The sequence below is a fragment of the Benincasa hispida genome, chromosome 5, assembly GCF_009727055.1.
Source record: "Benincasa hispida cultivar B227 chromosome 5, ASM972705v1, whole genome shotgun sequence".
NCBI classification, from domain to species: Eukaryota; Viridiplantae; Streptophyta; class Magnoliopsida; order Cucurbitales; family Cucurbitaceae; genus Benincasa; species Benincasa hispida.
The window spans coordinates 63,051,237-63,070,687 of NC_052353.1; the positions used below are offsets into that span (position 1 = coordinate 63,051,237).

At 35.9% G+C, this 19,451-nt stretch overlaps 2 protein-coding genes across 3 annotated transcripts; both read right to left on the reverse strand.

Moving 5' to 3' along the window:
• Nucleotides 1–206: 206 nt before the first annotated feature.
• LOC120078542 (V-type proton ATPase subunit D) lies at nucleotides 207–1,939 on the reverse strand. Of its 2 annotated transcripts, none has more exons than XM_039032817.1 (2): nucleotides 1,753–1,939; nucleotides 207–1,334 (listed from the first exon to the last, which is right to left on the reverse strand). In XM_039032817.1, the coding sequence occupies exon 2, from the start codon at nucleotides 1,253–1,255 to the stop codon at nucleotides 470–472; it is 786 nt and encodes a 261-aa protein (XP_038888745.1). In that variant the 5' UTR covers nucleotides 1,256–1,334; nucleotides 1,753–1,939; the 3' UTR covers nucleotides 207–469. The 2 variants fall into 2 exon arrangements, with proteins under 2 accessions (XP_038888745.1, XP_038888744.1); XM_039032816.1 differs by having other exon boundaries at nucleotides 207–1,267; nucleotides 1,753–1,937.
• A 6,224-nt stretch (nucleotides 1,940–8,163) lies between these two features.
• LOC120078097 (glutamyl-tRNA(Gln) amidotransferase subunit A, chloroplastic/mitochondrial) lies at nucleotides 8,164–18,968 on the reverse strand. Its single transcript, XM_039032312.1, has 10 exons — nucleotides 18,353–18,968; nucleotides 17,791–18,102; nucleotides 17,297–17,476; nucleotides 17,089–17,183; nucleotides 16,712–16,787; nucleotides 16,448–16,525; nucleotides 16,130–16,223; nucleotides 16,006–16,055; nucleotides 8,768–8,881; nucleotides 8,164–8,476 (listed from the first exon to the last, which is right to left on the reverse strand). Exons 1-10 carry the CDS (start codon nucleotides 18,923–18,925, stop codon nucleotides 8,384–8,386), a joined length of 1,665 nt encoding a protein of 554 aa, XP_038888240.1. The 5' UTR covers nucleotides 18,926–18,968; the 3' UTR covers nucleotides 8,164–8,383.
• Between the last annotated feature and the right edge of the window lie 483 nt (nucleotides 18,969–19,451).

Sequence of the window (19,451 nt, forward strand, 5' to 3'; positions counted from 1 at the left end):
AGCATTTAACAAGCCTATAAATGATCTATTTGAATATCCCCCGGTTGGTCCCTCCTTACACCCTTCAGTTCAAAGCAGAAAGAACACAACAGATAAGTAACTGGTTAGAAAGTAAGATGAAACTTGACTACTCTGGTTCACACTTACCTAAATATTACATGACTTTTTCCCCACTATGATTTCCAAATTACGTTAGAGCAGCTAGAGATCACAATTATCATACATAAAATTCAGAATGATACAACAAAATATTTTTTATCTCAAAAAAGTGAAGACTGTCAAGTGAAGAAGTGTTTACAAGACCTGAAAGCCTTGAAAGTGACAGAGGAATCAAATAAATACATGATGGCTAGAGCTTATAATTTTTATTGAGATTACTCCTTGAGCCACCCAAGTCACCAAATAAATTTTTGACCATAGATAAGCAAACAAAAGCCACACATTTTTAAAAAACAAACTAACCTTAAAATCAAAAAATAATATCCTCGTCCTTCTCAGCAGCTGCAGACAATAAATTGTGAGCTGAACTTATGGAGAGGCCCTTTTGCAAAGATATCTTCACGGCAAGTTGTTCCTCAGCAAATAGCTTGGCATTGGCACGTTGTTTCTCAATTTCCCTTCTCTTATAACCCTGTATCTTTTTCAGTCTAAAGAAATCTTCCCTTTCCAGCTCGTCCAATTCTCCCTTGATGTAACTTATAGTATTCTCGATCCTTGGCTTCACAACATTCTCTAGAGCATTGACCCTGCGGTTTGTGGTTTTAATTGCCTCATCAAGCGTCAAAAATGATGTCTGGAGTGAAGCAAGCTCAACAAGAACCTCAATTGCCTTCACATAGGCACCACGACACAGCTGGATCTGTTGACCACCCCTGGCTAACCCTGTGAGATCGTTTTTGGTCTCACCATCAGAATAATGTTCAAATTTAGGGAGTTTTACACCAGCAATATTCTCCTGCCGAGATCGAATCTTAATAGCTGCAGTTTGGACATTCTCAAGGACAATATGCTTGATGTTGTCACCAGCAACATATTTTGCTTCTGTGAGAGAAAATGCAGATGTCTTCATAACATCCCCCATTGATTCCTTGGCTGAAACAATCTTCTTGAGTATCTGACGGAACTGAACAGTCAAAGCATCACTCTTCTTCTTGAGGAGAGCATGACCTCTGGTTGCACCAATAAGACGGGCTTTCATCGCCCCAAGCATTGTAACTGTCGGAACCACATTCAAACGCTGGCTTTGGCCCGACATCTTTTTCAATATCTAATCGCAGAAAGACGGAGTAAGGTTGCTATCAGCGAAATATAACAGAATCACTCAAAATTTATAGCTGCACGAAAATAAAAATCAGGACTCTCAATCTTATAGTTCAAGATATCGGTTCGAGCTCAAGAAGGAAAAGGAGTACATTATTCTGTTATGTACTTTCGACTTGAATTGCACGCGAAATCATGATTACGACCTAGCAGTCACAAATTTGGATTCCTATTCCTCCGAATCCAGAAACTAAAAACTTCTTTGACCTTATCATTGATCGTAGTTCCGAATCACAATCGGAAGGCGGCAAAAAGAAGGAAAACAACTAAATAAAAGCAAGAGTCCCTTCCCCCTTTCTTTCCCACACTCAAACGTCACAGTTCAACCTGGTTTTGGAGGTAGATCATTGAATCGTAAACACAAACCGAGATTCAAAAGAAAGATGAAAGAAATTCAAACAATAAGTGTTCCGGAGAGGGTGAGAGAAGAACCTGCTGTCGGAGAAGTAAGGAACGGCCGGAGATCCGTCGGCGAACAGATGGAATAGATCGGAACAATGAGTCGACCGAGATTCCAAAGGGACAGCGATGTTGTAGACTCTGCTCAACTCTCCGGAAGGATCCGATCCAAAGCGAATGGAAACTTTGCCAATTAAGCAGACAAGCGGTTAAAAAGTTTAGAATCTATTTATTTATTTATTTACTGAGAATTGAGATAGGAAGGTGATAACTATTCTTATTTTATGTTTCTTGAAAAAAGAAAAAAAAGTTTAGAATCTATTTATTTGTTTGATAATTATTTTTTATTTCTCATTTCTTATATATTTTTTATATTATATAATTTAAATATAATCTAATTATATAGAATAAAAGACATATAACAAACACTAAAATATAAAAAATAATTATCAAATATTTAAACTATCAAATACATATAAGTTCAATGTAAAATTAATATTGATAGTATAATTATTTTTCATTCATATTTTGCTAAAATATGATTTACAATATTATTTCTCACTCAAGTCATTTGTTTTAAATTTTATATGATGTGGACTCAAATCCTAACTCAATTATATTATTATCTAAATGGAAAAATATTAAAATGAAACTAAATGAATATCTTAGTAGACAAAATTTATATTAATGTTAAATTATAATTGGTTTCGTACGTAAGAAAAATTAAAAAATATAAATTTAAAAAATATAAAAGTGCATATTGCAAAATTTAAGATTCAGAATTAAAAAAATATTTATATATACATATTGAAAAAGAAAATTATTTTAAATGACAAAACTGTGAAAAATATTTATAAATAATAGCAAAATATCACCGTCTATCTGCGATAGATCATGATAGATGGTACAATTTTACTATATTTGTAAATATTTTGATTCATTTTTCTATATTTGAAAACAATTTTACTGGAAATTTGAAATTTGAAATCAAAATATATTAATCTAAATATTTGAAAATTCAAAATTTAAAATTAAATTTACTATATTTGTAAATATTTTGATCTATTTTCCTATATTTGAGAACAATCTTATTGAAAATATGAAATTTAAAAAAAATAATATATAAATCTAAATATTTCAAAATTAAAAATAAAATTTACATATTTGTATATATTTTTTTCATTAAAATTAGAAATTTGAAAATCAAAATAATATATAATCCAAATATTTAAAAATTTAAAATTCAAAATTAAATCAAGATATAAATAAATAATAAAGAGAATAAATATAATTAAAAGAAACAAATATAAAAAAAAAATAATAAGAGAAGAAGGAAATATGAATGAAAAAAAAAAGGAAAAAAAATAATTATAAAAGAAATATAAAAAAAATATAGGAAAAAAAGAAATATAAAAGAAAGAAAGAAGAAAATAAAATAAAATCCCAAGTGAGATTTGATCACAAAATCATGAAATTGAGGGATGATTGACCATGCTTCCCACCAATTAGCGAATTTCCTACTTTAATATGATTTAGGAACACATTTAAATAAAATATAAACGGAACAGGAGAAACTATTTTTTATAATTCATCAATTTTGGTCTCATTTTAAGAAATATTTCTCAAATTTTAAGAATAAAAAACAGTAATAGTTATCAAACAGGTATGTTTCTTAGAAATAAGAAACAGAAACAGGAAAACGTTATCAAACAGGTTCTAAGTTGCCATTTTAGTCCTCCAATTTTAGAAATCAAACTCAAAATTTAAAGAATAAATGTATAACATTTTGAAACTTAGAAACTAAATAGAAATTAGATCCAAAAACTAGGACAAAAAGATATTTTTTTTCCAAAAAAAAAAAAAATTATCCCAAAAAATCTTTTAGCTTTGACTTTTAATTATGATTTCTATTACCTTCCTTCTAAGCTGATTCTGCTGCTAGTTATCGTATATGTTTACTCAAAAGATGGGATGATGTTTGAACTAAAAAACATTAAAAAGTTGAGATTTGTTCTTATTAATGTGTTTTTTTTTTCCTTTTACTTTCATATTGTTCTAAAAGATTGAATCCTTTTTCAAACAAGAAAGAAATCTAACTTAGGATAATTTACTTTAATTCAATTATCTTTTGAAATAATATTTTTATAACTAAAATTAATAAACCAAATAAAAAATCATCAAACTTAAAAGCAAAATTTAAAATTTAAAAATATTTGGATAAGCATCTAGGTAAAAGTTGTATCAATTTTTATCTTAAATTTTCAACTTCACCAAATTATACCTAAAAGTTTGAAAATTATTACATTCTTATCTTATGGTCGGATTTTTTTCCCCTTTCTTTCTTCTTCTTGAAAACAAACTACAAGAAGACCGGATTACAAAATTACATTAAGAGACACAAGTGTAACAAATTTAGGAGACTAGAAAGGAGAAAAAGTTTACTCTTCCAACGCTTAGTTGTCCAAACATCATTAGAATGCCAAAGATGGTTAAAAGAAACATCAAGTGCATTAAACTTAGCCTCGTGGATGGAAAAAAAAAACGAGATCCAAAAAGACATTGTTCAATAGATTAACAACTTCAAGGCAGACCAACTCCACAATGATGGAGATAAAACTAAGAAAACCTTCTAATGTAGGAGCATCTTGGGAATATTTTGTAATTTCCATTTGTATTCATTTGCAATTTTAATTTGTTTTCTTTTTAGTTTAGATGTGAAAACATCCTTTCCCTTTGGGTCTATTTAAAGGGGTTCTAAGATTAGAATTAGTTAGGTAGTTAGGTGTGAAACAACCCTAACAAATGACTTTCCAAAAAGAAGAAACCTAACAATCCAAGAAACACATTGGAGGAAGAAGACGATCTAGAAGAAGAGGATATAGCTCAAATAAACCCGGATATTGGAAATGAACTAGCTTGTGTTATCCAAAGAATACTTCTAACCCCAACAACCCCGAGCAACCCCCAGAGACACTCACTATTTCAAACAAAGTGCACCATACGAGGTAAAGTGTGCACAATTATTGTCGATAGTGACAAAAGTGAAAACATGTTTTCAAAAAAGTTAGTTCCGACTTTGAAACTTAAGGTTGATCCACATTCACATCCATATAAGGTTGGATGGATTAAAAGAGGTGATGAAACGGTGATTAATGAAATATGCACAGTGGCTTTGTCCATTGGTGTCCACTACAAAGATCAAATCATATGTGATGTTATCATATGCCTGTCAGTCGACCATGGCAATACAACATAAAGGCCATCCACAAAATTCCTTGAAAATACATATGAATTTGATTGTTAGTCAAGAAGATTATTCTATTACTTTTCTTTCCACCTTAGGAAGAGATAAAAGTAGACTATTTTCCGTTTTGTCTACAAAAAAGGCTCTACCATTCTTAAATTTGTCATTATTTACTTAGATGGCATCTTAATTTATAGCAAAAGTTCAGAGGAACACTTATCACACTTACAAGATGTCTTCTATACTCTTGATACTCATCAATTAATCATTAATATGAAGAAATGTGCTTTCATAACTAACAAAATTTCTTTCCTTAGATTTTCTTATTAGTTCAAAAGGAATTCAAGCCGATCATCTTAAGGTTGAAGCTATAAAGAATTAGCCAATACCATCTACAGTCAAGGAGGTACAATCATTTCTAGGGTTAGCTTCATTTTATAGAACATGCATAAAACATTTTAGCACATTAGCAGCTCCATTAACAAATTGTCTAAAACAGGGGAAGTTTATTTGGAATCAAGAAACATTCGATAGCTTTAATATAATTAAAATAAAGTCAACCCCCCACCCCCCATTTTAGCTTTACTAAATTTTTGTAAGCCTTTTGAAGTTGCTATTGATGCTAGTGGATAAGAGTACTGCTATCCCAAGAACCACGTCTTATAGAACTTTTTAGTGAGAAACTAAGTGAACCACAACAAAAATGGACCAATTATGAACAAGAATTATACGCCTTAGTAAGAGCCTTACAATATTGGGAACACTACCTTATAGATAAAGAATTTGTTCTACTAATCGGTCATTATTCACTCAAGTTTCACTCACAAAAACATATTAGTAGAATGCATGCTAGATGGATGACATTTATCCAAAAAATTGATTTTGTAATAAGACATACCTCGGGTAGCACCAATAAAGTAGTTGATGCTTTAAGTAGAAAGTCATCTATACTAACTCTTCTCCAAGTTACCATCACGGCTTTTGATCACCTACCCACTTGCTATGAACTAGACCCTGACTTTCATATAATTAGGCAGCAGTGTAATACACATTTTGCCCCTAATGATTATCATTTGTTTGACAATTATCTCTTTAAAGGTAATTTGTTATGTATACCTCAAAGGTCCCTAAGAAAAGCCATCATACATGAAGTTCATTCTAGTGGATTAGCTGGTCATTTTGGTCGAGATAAGACCTATATAATGTTTTCTGGAAATTTCTTTTGGTCACAACTCATAAAAGATGTAAATAATTTCGTAAAACGATGCTATGTGTGCTAAACAGCAAAAGCTCAATCTCAAAATATAGGACTCTATACCCCACTTCCAATTCCCCAAAACATTTAGAGGATCTCTCTATGGACTTTATCCTTGGTCTTCCACACTCACAAAGAGGATTTGATTCTATTTTCATTATTGTTGATACGTTTAACAAGATGGCTCATTTTGTCCCTTGCAAGAACACCTTAGATGCTTTAAATATTGCTCAATTTTTTTTTTCAAAGAAATCACACGTTTACATGAAATTCCAAAATCAGTAGTATCTAACAGAGATGTTAAATTCATGATTTTTTTATTTTTTTTTTTTTGGAAAAGCCTTTGGAAGAAGTTGGAACTCACTTAAAGTTCAACTCAACAAGCCATCCGCAAACAGATGGTCAATCTAAGGTGACAAACAGAACATTGGGAAATCTACTTCGATGCATTTGCAGAGAACAGACCAAAAATGGGATCTTGCACTCACAAGCTGAATTTGCATTCAACAACATGCAAAATAGATCAACAGGGAGATGTCCCTTTGAAATTGTTTATAGTCATCATCCTAGACGAACTTTTGACCTCATTAATTTACCTTCTTCTGTTGACAACAATCTAGAGGCCGATTACATGGTGGAAAGAATTCAAAAGATACATGAAGAAGTTGTGAAAAACCTAACAATTGTCAATACAAGATATAAGGACAAAGCTTATGTTCACCGAAGGAAATAAACTTTTCAACCTGGAGATCTAGTCATGGTGTACATCAAAAAATCAAGACTACCAGCTGGAAGTTCTTCCAAATTAACCAATAGAAAGTACGCCCATTCGCAATACTAGAAAATTTTGGAGAAAATGCCTTCCACATAGATCTATCTACATCTATGAACATTAGCAACACATTCAACGTTGCCGATATTTTTCCCTACCATGCACCTAATGAGTTTCAACTTTCATCATAAACTTGAGGGCAAGTTTAATACTTAGGAGGTCGAATTGATGTAGGTGCATTTTGAGAATATTCTATAATTTCCATTTGTATTAATTTGCAATTTTAATTTGTTTTCTTTTTAGTTTAGGTGTGAAACACCCTTCCCTTTTGGGTCTATTTAAAGGGGTTTTAAGATTAGAATTAGTTAGATAGTTAGGTGTGAAACAACCCTTTCCCTTTCGGTCTATTTAAAGGAATCATTGTCTACATTTCTCTCTAATCAATAATACTCTACTTCAAAATTTTCTCCAAGAGTTGAGTCTACACCATCTTCACAAATAGCCATCGCTTCAATAGCCTCGACATCATTATATCTTCAAATAAATTTAAGATGAGCCAAGGAACACAACCCAAAGGATTATAAAGCATCCAACCCAAACTCATGCAACATTGGAAAAAAAATCCATACTACCACAACTTATTATGACATGTAACGAGATTTTAAAAATAGGATGGAACTTATTGACATTGATGTGAGGTCTATAAATATTTATAAAGAAAAAAGGAAAAAAAAATTATAGTATGAATAAGTAAAATATAGTACCCAATCTATGCAACATGATAGTTTAGCTCCCAATAGTGCCATAAAGCAGGGTGTCAGCCAACAGTAGGTGGTGGAGGATTTCAATAGTTCCTCACCACCGCTTTGCAAGTTAAATCGCCGGTGTGGTTTTTGCTTGAAAATATGTTGAAAAAAGTACTCACAAATGAAATAACATGATAATGCACATATCTCAATGAAACTTTTCCAAGTTTCCCCTTCACAATGAAACACCGAAGAAATTTCAAAATGAGTGTCTCAACTCTCAAGGCTTGATCTTTATTTATTATTTTTTTTCTCCAAAATGACATTCCTATGATTTTGTGTTTTGATGAATTTCAATCTTAAGTGTACACAAAAAGAACGAAATTGACAAACTATACCCCATCTTAATGCCCAAATTAAGACTCGGTTTAGCTCCTAATTGCAAGCAGAATTTTACTATCTTTATTGTCATATAAATTATGGAGAACACAATCCATTTGTTCTTATAGATAAGAGCGAACACAAAAGAATGGTAAAGCCTCCAGAAAGTAATGCTCACCTCATAATAATCAATAATACAATAGTAACTAATTGTAGCGTTCCCAGACTTCCAATTTGCCTGCTTTCACAACTCAACTGATTTGGAGCTAACCTACAATGTCGTCGGCTAGTAGGGGTGGAACAAATCTGCAGTCCGCAAGAGTTTGCTCAAAGATGTGCCCCACTTTAAGAAGTTTACCCTGTAAGCATGATGAAAATTGTCAATGGTTCAGAGTTCTAAAGCTTTGGTTCCTCGCAGGGTTATTCTTCACAACTGTGGCATCATCAAGCAAGCAAACAAACATGAACTAATTTGCTCTTCTCAAAATAACTGTCGGCCAGGCATTATCCCCTTTTTTGAATGAAGAATTTGGGTTACATCAAGAATCATTTCAAAAGTACATAATAAACCAGGCAAAGAATCAGAAGAAGCATAATCAATCTCAGCAGTAATTTAAAAGCAACATGGTGTGCAATAGGGTAAACAGTACCTCATCAAAAGCTGCACCAATCATTTGAAGGCCAACAGGAAGACTAGAGGACCCATCTTGAACAAATCCACAAGGCAAAACCAATGCAGGTAGTCCAGCTAAGTTAACGTTGACCTGTTGAACATGGAACAAATAAAGGAGGAGGAACACAAAAGTGAACGTTTAGACTTGATGCTTATGGCCAACGAAATTGTGGATGATTAATTGCATAGCCTTCAAGAAAAAAATATCAATTTCAAGACGACCCACAATATGATTGAAATTTTCTAAAGGAAGTACTTTATAAAGAAAGTTTTTTTACACCAGGAGGACAAGAGTGAAGACATTGATGTAATTCCAACTTCCGATTCATCTCTCTTTTCTTATTTATAATAGAAAACCAAGTCCTTAAAGCTTCAGAAGGTCCAAAGCAAAGAAATCCACTATCTCGTTTCTTTTTGTTTCAGTGGCACAGATGTATCAACCAGTCTAATGGATAAGGAAATGTGGACTGGGGCTTTAGATGGACTCCTTGGAACAAGAATAACATATCATCATGTTAATCATCTCAATATACTAGTTTCATCAACAGTAACGCTCTTTGAGAACATTTCTGGTCTCACGATTAATGTGTGAAAACCCTTGACAGTGGGTAGTCATGTTGATATTGAAATGCTTGAGAACCAACTCAATGTAAATCCATAAACCTTGATAGTTGATATCTCTGTTAATAGATGAAAACTCTAACCAAAAATAGAAAGATTAAGGCTGTTGAAAATAAAGGGCTGTTATGTTTAGTCCTAAGGGCATTTTGGTCTTTTTACTTTACCATATTTTGTATTAGAGTTTCCTACGAGTCTAATTACATATGTCCTCTCTTGTATTTGACATAAGAAAGAATAATAAAAAAGAACTCTTCTATTGTGGTTTTTTCTCCCTGTTCTAGGGTTTTCCACGTAAATATTGTATCTTCTTCTTCTACTTTCAATATGGTATCAGAGCATGGTGATGAAACCCTATAAAGCACCGACACTCCTAAGATGGCCAAGTGTCAGTGTCCGACACGTGTCTGACACGCCAGCTAGCGTGTCGAATATTTTATTTTTTTTTAAATTTCCGACACGGCGGGGACACGGGTAGGACACAGGTGGGACACGGTTGGGACACTTCTGGGACACGACACTACAAAATTAAAAAGGAAAAACAACGAAACCTTATAAAATTAAAGTTAGCAGCCCAAAAGCATCAGCCCAAGCCCAAAACTTTTAGGTTTTTGTGTTTTTTATTTTAATTTCTCAAAATATATTATTCCTTTCCACTTTTCTTTTCTTCAAAATATCAAAACTCCCAGAGTCCCCACCCCCAAAACGCCACACCTCCACGCCCACTCGATCGACGATCGGCCACACCTCCACGCCCAAAACTCCATGCCGGCCACACCTCCACATTGGACCGTTAGTCATCTCATCTATGGTTGTGGTTGTATATTGTATGGTTATTAATGGTGTTTTTAAATGGAATATTTCCCAATATATTTATTTCACGACATATATTTAATTTTTTTAATAAAAAAAAAATAACATGTCGTGTCCTACTTCTTTGAAAATTGACATGTCGCCGTGTCGGTGTCGTCGTGTCACCGTGTCGCATGTCCGTGTCCGTGCTTCTTAGACGAAACCCTAGCCGTCATTGACGAAAACCAACTGTTGGTCTCTCAATCTTCACCAACAACAACAGTCGGTGACACCACCCTTTGCTGAAACAAGTGGCGTCACTACGGCCGATGGGATCCACGCCGCCGCCGTGCAAGCAGTCGTGGATCGGTATCTTCGGATAGCCTTCTCGATCCTCTTCAAGCCGATGACCCCATTGCTAACAAGTTCAACCGATGACAACCAGATGGCCCTCCCAATCCTCTGGCCGCATCTTTCTTCAATCGAAGCATGGCCATTGACAAGTCCGACTGCCCCTGCCGTGAGCGCCCCGACGTTTCCGAGCCAACCAAGCCACCCAAACAACAACCCTGCCCCTGCCGTCCGGTGTTTCTGAACCAGTCGAGCCACCCAAACGACAGCGCCGGTCTTCTTTTTGCTGGCCACCCGATCACAAGTGCTCCTCGTGTAGGCCACTTGAGCATCAGTCACATAGGTTGCACGGGTAGTGACAACCAAAGGCATGTTTTTGAATTTGGGAAGTCTTCATCTCTTCACCGTGGACAGCAAACCATTCTATCGGCCACGACCAGCCATGGGCAGTCACTTCCGGGGAGTCATGGTGCTATGGGTCAAATGAATCTATCACCCATGGTGGTCCAACAACAAATTGCAACTCTTGAGGCAATTCTTGGGACTACCACAAACATCCAATCACACCCTGTTAACTCAGATCTCGCTTTCATACCGATGTATTCAGAGAATCCGATAACTACTTTCCCCGCTTTACCTACAACAAGTTTTTTGTCTGGTTAAATGGGAAATTCAGCATGAGTTATTAAAGGGGAAAAGCTGAATGGTCAGAACTACTCGTGGTCTCAGTCTATCAAGATGGCCCTTGAGGGGCGTCACAAGTTTGGGTATTTAACTGGTGAGATACTGAGACCAAGACCGAGTGATCCTCAAGAGCACATTTGGAAGGGAGAAGACTCTTTACTTCGTTCGTTGTTAGTTAATAGTATGGAACCACAGATAGGAAAACCTTTACTTTATGTTGCGATTGCTCGGGATATTTGGGATGTAGTACAGAAGTTATATTTTAAGAGGTAGAACGCTTCACGATTATACACTTTGCGTAAACATGTCCATGAGTGTAAACAAGGAACGATGGATGTGATGTCCTATTTCAACAAATTGTCTCTACTCTGACAGGATATGGATCTGTGTCGGGAAATTGTCTGAGACTGTCCATGTGGTGGAGTTTAGTATTCAAAAATTGAAGAAACTAACTGTGTTAATGATTTTCTGGCTGGATTGAATTCCAAGTTTGATACTGGGTCGGAGACCGATACCTTCCCTCATGGAAGTCTGCTCTGAACAATCCCATTGTTTCTTCCACAGATTCCACAGCATTTAGTGCAACGTTATCTAAGCATGCAAAGTCATCTAGGCTTGATGGTGATAAGCAGAATAATAGACCTCCTCCCATATGTGAACATTGCAAGAAGCCTTGGCATACTAAGGATCAGTGTTGGAAGTTACATTGTCGTCCTCCAAATAGTAGACGTTGTCATTCAAACGACAAGCCAAATTTTGGCCAAGCACTTGTGAGTGATTCAAAAAATGGTGCTTTTTAGTCTCAACTTCAGGTGAATAACCAAAATGACCCTGGTACTGTTGGAGTCATTGCTATTGCCCAATCAGGTACGTTTCAGTCCTTCAGCCTTCTTAGTATTAATGGTTAAAAACCCCTGGATTCTTGATTCAGGAGCTACAGATCATTTGACTCGCATATCTGATCAGTTCCTTTCGTATCATCCGAGTGTTGGTAATGAGAAAATTCGGATTGCAAATGAGTCATTTACTCTTGTTGCAGGAAAGGGTCATCTCTCTAGTCTCTCCTTTGGAGGGTTTGACCTTACAGGATGTGTTACATATCTCGAAAATATCACACAACTTACTTTCTATCAGTAAGATTACATAGATTTGGATTGTAGAGCTGTATTCTCACCTGATACTATTTCCTTTCAGGACTTGAGCTTGGGGACGACGATTGGCACTATCCGACACAATAGGGGGCTCTATTTTCTTAATGCAGATGCTTCCTCTAGGAACTATTATAAGACCAGTTTATTATCTTCTTGTTTTTCAACTTCTGAAAAGGATTATATGTTATGGCATTTTCGTCTTGGTTACCCAAGTTTTCAATATATGAAATATTTATTTTCTCATTTATTCCATAATGTTGATGTCTCTTCTTTGTCGTATGATGTGTGTTTCGTGCTAAACAACATCGGGTCTCTTCTCGATCCCATCCTTACAAACTATCTCAGCCTTTATCTCTTATCCATAGTGATGTTTAGGGTCTCTCAAACATCACTACTTCTTCTGGGAAACGGTGGTTCGTGACCTTTATCGATGATCACACTCGTCTTACTTGGGTATTCCTCCTTACTGATAAATCAGAAATATCATCGATATTCCAGGAGTTTTTTACGATGGTGGAAACTCAGATTAACACTAAAATCACCATCCTTCGCAGTGACAACGATCGTGAGTTCTTTAACAACACCTTCTATGATTTGCTGGCTTCTAAAGGAATTGTCCATCAAAGCTCTTGTGCATATACTCCTCAACAAAATGGGATGACTGAACGGATAAATCGTCACCTGGTTGAGGTTACACGGACCCTCATGTTATCTACTTCCCTTCCTTTGTACTTGTGGAGGGATGTTGTTCTGACTGCAGCACATCTTATCAATCGAATGCCTTCCCGTGTTCTCCAATTTCAAACTCCTCTTGAGTGCTTCAAAGAGTCATACCCAACCACACGTCTTATTCCCAATGTTCCTCTTCACGTGTTTGGGTGCATTGCCTATGTCCATACTCATGGTCCTAATCGCACTAAATTTACCCCTTGTGCTAAAAAATGTCTTTGTCAAGTATCCTCTTCACCAGTGAGGGTATAAGTGTTACCATTCATCTTCATGGAATTATTTTGTTTCTATGGATGTCACATTTCTTGAGGATAAACCTTTCTTTTCCATTAGTCGTCTTCAAGGAGAGAATACTAGTGAAGAGATTAATTGGTCCACATCTTCAATTCCTCCAGACTTGCTTCCTAAACCTATCTTGAGTGCAAACAATACTGTCCTACCTACTAAATAGGTTCTTTGGATAACGTACTACAGGAATAATCTCAGAAAGAAAATAGTGTCACATGTTGCATCTCCGGCTACGATCCATGAATCGGAACCAGCACCAGCTCAAGGTATTCCTATTCCTGATAATCTTGATGTTTATGGTGAGGGTGATATATGTGATGTGGGTGAGAATAACAAAACTTCTGGTGATATTGATGCTTGTATCAAGGGTGATGTGTGTGATTGGGAGTGACAAAATTAATGTGATAACTCCAGAAATGGGCAAAGTTGAAGGTAGGGGTGAGTCTTTGGAAGAAGCACCAAAGGATGAAACTCCGCTGTAGGGAACTGAGTATCTTCTTACTGATAAGGGATTTGACAAAAAGGAGAGTTATGATGCCTCTCTTGATCTACCCATTGTGTTGAGGAAGGGTATTAGGTAGCGTACTAAGTATCCCATGCATAGCTTTCTATCTTACAGTAATTTATCTTCTGAGTTCAGGGCTCTCATTACAAGTCTGGATACAGTAACAATACCAAAAGTATACATGTGGCAATGGAGGTTCCTGAATGGAAGGCTGCAGTCATGGAAGATATGAGAGCTCTTGAGAAGAACAATACATGGGATCATGTTGCTCTTCCTAAAGGGCACAAGACAATTTGGTGCAAGTGGATGTTCACGTTAAAGTATAAGTCTGATGGAACTCTTGACAGGTATAAGGCCAGATTGGTTGCTAAAGGGTTTACTCAGACTTTTGGAATAGACTACTCATCGACTTTTTCTCTTGTAGCGAAGCTAAACACTGTTCGAGTTTTCCTTTCAGTGGCCGTTAACAAAGATTGACCTTTCCATCCACTCAATGAAAAGAATGCGTTTCTACATGGAGAATTATAGGAAGAGGTTTATATGAGTCCTCCTGGTTTTGAAACTTGGTTTGACCATCGGGTGTGTAAACTTAGGAAGTCTCCGTATGGTTTGAAACAGTCTCCCAAGAGCTTGGTTTGACAGGTTCAATACCTTTGTTAAGTCCCAAGGATATACTTAGGGGCATTCTGATCACACCTTGTTCACAAAAAGGTCAGTATCAAGGAAGACTGTTGTTCTTATTGTGTATATAGACGATATTGTTTTGTTAGGGGATGATGCGGTTGAGATGATCAAGTTGAAGAAGAAAATGGTTGAAGAATTTGAGATTAAAGACCTTGGGAGATTAAGTTATTTTCTAGGAATGGAAGTGGCAAGATCAAGAGAGGGGATCTCTGTTTCTCAATGGAAATATACACTTGATTTATTGAAAGAGACAGGCATGACTGAATGTAATGACTGGATGTAAACCTATTGATACTCATGTAGAATTCAACTCAAAGTTGGGAGATTCTGTTAACAAAGTACCTGTCAATAAATAGAGATACCAGCATCTAGTGGAAAAATTGGTTTACTAATCTCATACTAAACCAAATATATCCTACGCCATCAGTGTGGTTAGTCAATTTATGCAGGCACCTTAGAAGAACATATGAAGGCTGTAAATCGAATCCTGAGATATTTGAAAACTACCCCAAGTAAGGGTTTGATGTTCAAGAAAACCAATGGACGATGTATTGAAGCGTACACCGATTCTGATTGGACAGGATCTGTTATAGATAGAAGATCTGGTACTGTACCTTTGTGTGAGGTAATCTTGTTACTTGGAGAAGTAAGAAGCAAGGTGTGGTTGCTAGGAGCAGTGCAGAAGCAGAATACAAAGCTGAGTCTGGGAATATGTGAAGAAATCTGGTTGAAGAAAGTTCTATTTGATCTCCATCAAGACAGTGATCTTCCTATGAAGCTCTATTATGATAACAAGGCAGCGATAAGCATAGCCAATAATCCGATTGAACATGATAGGACAAAACACATGGAAATCGATAGACACGTCATCAAAGAAAGGCTGGACAGTGGCAGTATCTGTATCTCGTACATTCCCTCTAGTCAACAGGTTGTTGATATTCTCACTAATGGGTTATTCAGACAAAACTTTGATTCTTATGTTAGCAAGTTGGGTATTATTGATATTTACGCCCCAACTTAATGGGGGAGTGTTGAAAATAAAGGGCCGTTATGTATTAGCCCTAAGGGCATTTTGGTCTTTTTACTTTACCATATTCTGTATTAGGGTTTTCTACAAGTCTATTTATACCTATGCCCTCTCTTATATTTGAGATAAGAAAAAGAATAATAAAAAAGAACTCTTCTATCGTGGTTTTTTTCTCATTGTTCTAGGGTTTTCCATGTAAATATTGTGTCTTCTCCTTCTTCTACTTTCAATAAAGGCTGACCAGGTTCTATTAAATCTTAGAGACAAGTTGAAGGAGCTCTAATGCAAGATTTAGATCCCCTGTCACCAATAATCTCTCTATATATATACACACATAAACCATTATATCGGAAAGTACTCAAAGGAAGAGGAGTAGAGATGCTTACAGTCATGATGTCACCTGCATACATTGCCAATGGATCGTCCACCTTTTCACCTGTCAACAAGCAATGATCATATAAGTACTGTACAACAAATTGAAAGACAAAATTTTGGAAGGCAAAGGCATACCAATTTTATAAGCGGCAGTTGGAGCAGCAGGTGATATTAAGATGTCATTTTCATCTAATGCTGCTCTGAAGCTTTTCTGAATAATGGTTCTCACCTGAAACACCAATCATAAAGAGCCCTTATTATTATTATTTTATAATGATAAATCACAAAGAGCCCTTAAGCTCTTATCCAACATTCAGAGTAAGGTACCATAAAAATAAACATAAAAATTATTACTGATCATATGATGTCCAGGGAAATAGACAACATGTTCAGTAATTACAGTGGTAAAACACTACTCGTTGTTCACTATTTGTTTGCGAATAGACGTGGCACCTGCTGAGCACGCTTGTAGTAAGCATCATAATAACCAGCTGAGAGAGCATATGTCCCCATCAAAATTCTCATTTTAACCTGCAATGAGAAAACGTCGATGTGAATTTCCCAGAAGGAAAGAGGATACAGTTAAAATCTATAACATATATCACAACTCAACCATATACGCTCTAGGAAAAGGATAAGAACCTTTACAAAGTGAATAAGAAAGTCAAAATCTCCAATGTCAATGCAAGAGAAATTTTAACAGTTTCCAACTAGTACCTCTGAACCAAATCCTGTTGCTCGGGAATTTTCATATAGACCAGTCAGCTCATCAGCAACAGCTTGATTTCCATATCTATATGTAGGTTATGGTGGCCAAATTGAATCAGAATAAGTTGTTATCACAATACAGTAACAAAACAAAAGCACCTGAAAAAAATATTTAGGTACTTAAATGGTTTCTTCAACATAAGAGAACCAAATAACAATGAAATGGATTCAATATCATGAGCTGAGAAAATTTACTAAAGAAAATTCTTAAACCTGAACGTCAATAATATCTATCCCATCTTCTCAGAATGAAAGATATTAGATTCTTTTTCTTTCCAGAAAAAATTAGACATTTTTTACAATAAATGGCAACTTCAGCAAGATACCTGACACTATCATATCGTGCTAAGTTTGAAGATGATTCAGATGATGCAAGAATATAATAAGCAGGCAGCCCAAGAGAGAATGATGGTAGTGATACCTAAAAGAGAAAATAATTTTTTTTAAGAAACCAATGAATGAAGAAAAAAAAAAGTTCAAGTCAATTCGAAAGTAAAGCACCAAAAGCAATGAAAATTAGAAGAAAATCTAAACCTCATTGATGGAACATCCTAGTTCTTCAAGATGTGAAGCAGCAGCACGTATAGCAGAATTTACTTGACCATCAACACCATTATCAAGGGTTTCACGAATGAGGCCAATCCTCAATCCTTTCAAGGGTTTTGATTCCAATGAATCAACAGCAGAAAATTGTGATGTCAAATCAGGAACCTCCTGAAAGACATACACAAAAACAAATAAGAAAAGGCTACAGCAGTGCACCATATTATAAAATTACCCCAGAAGAGATAATGATTCTACAGTTTCTAAATTCAAACAGCTTGCTTTTTGGAGCACTAGAGAAGAGAGATCCTTGTGAACAATCAATAACAACAACATGGGATAACCAAAGTTACTCAACAACTTTAAATTTTCCAAGAAACAGGAATAGACCAACTTTTCTTTATCACGTTCAAGTGTGTTAAACGCTACAAAACTTAAAACAATAGCAGATGAGTTAAAAAGAAAAAAGAAAAATATAATCTCACTCGTTTACTACTGGTGGCATCAAGTGTATCATGACCACAAATTGCGTGTAGAAGAATCCCAGCATCAGCAACTGTTGTACTCAAGCAGCCAATAACATCAAGCGATGAAGCATAGGCCATAAGTCCAAATCTTGAGACACGACCATACGTTGGTTTCAAGCCAACGACTCCACAAAAGGATGCTGGCTGCCGCACACTTCCACCTGTATCACTTCCCAATGACACCACACACTGCCTAGCAGAAACAGCTGAAGCAGACCCTCCTGATGATCCTCCCGGGACCCTATTCAAATCCCACGGATTTGCAGTCACCTAATGAATGAACAGACGCACCACCTGAGTAAACCAACCCCTGTTACCAGTGGGAAGTAACACCACAGCCACACTTTTACCAAATAAGTACAACATGCTCAAACCCAATTTCTACTCTCAACTCATTTTCATGACAAAAGTGATGCTGAGAAAAAAACAAACAACCACACACACACACTTCCAGCCCCTAATTTGAACCCCATATGATAATAAGCAGTGGACAGTTATATATATTAAAGAAAACGAAAACCTGGAAAGCAGAGCCTTCAGTAGAACTACCCATGCCAAATTCATCCAAATTAGTCTTCCCAACTACAATCCCACCCAACTCCTTGATTCTCTTCACAGCAGTAGCATCAAATGGTGGGCGATACCCATCAAGAATCCGAGACCCACCAGTGGAAGGCATACCCGAAGTACAAATATTGTCCTTAACGCCCACAAGCACCCCAGCCAAAGGACCCAATTCCTCATTTCTGTGAATTTTGTCATCAATCTCACGGGCATCAGAGAGAACGGTTTCAGAGACGTGGAGAAATGACTTGAGGTGAGGCTCCAATGCACGAAGGCGATTGAGATAGGACTCGGCGAGTTGGGTGGCAGTAATATGGCGGGAAAGAAGGGAGTGGCGGATGGAGAGAATTTGGGAGTGAAGAGATTGGGAAGAATTGGAAGTGGGAAGTTGGTCTGTGAGTGTGGAATTGGGAATGGAATGTGAAGATGAGAGCGGGGTTTGTTTGGAGTGAAAGAAGAATGGTTTGGAGGGAAGATGGAGAGGGAAGCGAGAAAGAGAGCAGCGAGGGGGTTGCAGTGTGGATAGCATATTCGCCGCTGAATACAGAGCGCAGAGAAGAATGAACGAAGAAGCCTACGTATGGTGGCTTAAATAATTACTTTTTTTTATTAGGAATATTGTAATAATAAATAGTTGTATCCCAAAAACCATGTGTCATCCTTCATGTTTTCGGTATATCTTATAATTAATCATACTTCGTGTCCATGTAAGTCCACCACTTATTTCAGTCCAAAATTCTACTAATTTTCATATTATCCAATTTTATAATTTTAGTTATTTTATGTTATATTATATTTTATATATTTAATATTATTATATAAATATATTATTATATTATATTTTCTCTATATCCGTGTTCCTGTTGTGCTCCTCAAATTCACAATACGTTATCAGCACGAGCTCATGTCATTTTTCCCGCTAAAGGTAGGTCCTAAAGGTATATCGTTTTTTTCCTCTTCGCTATAATTAATAAATTTAATGTTATTTTGCATATTCAATATCTATTAAATTTCTAACATAAGTACAATATTTTATGATAGTACTGCCATGACAA

Coding starts and splice junctions, on each gene's coding strand:
- LOC120078542 (XM_039032817.1), bottom strand. CDS start 1,255: ATGTCGGGCCAAAGCCAGCGTTTGAATGTGGTTCCGACAGTTACAATG.
- LOC120078097 (XM_039032312.1), bottom strand. CDS start 18,925: ATGCTATCCACACTGCAACCCCCTCGCTGCTCTCTTTCTCGCTTCCCT. Junction 16,788..17,088: donor GCACGATATGATAGTGTCAG/GTATCTTGCTGA, acceptor ACCTACATATAG/ATATGGAAATCAAGCTGTTG. Junction 8,882..16,005: donor ATGCAGGTGACATCATGACT/GTAAGCATCTCT, acceptor CATGTTCAACAG/GTCAACGTTAACTTAGCTGG.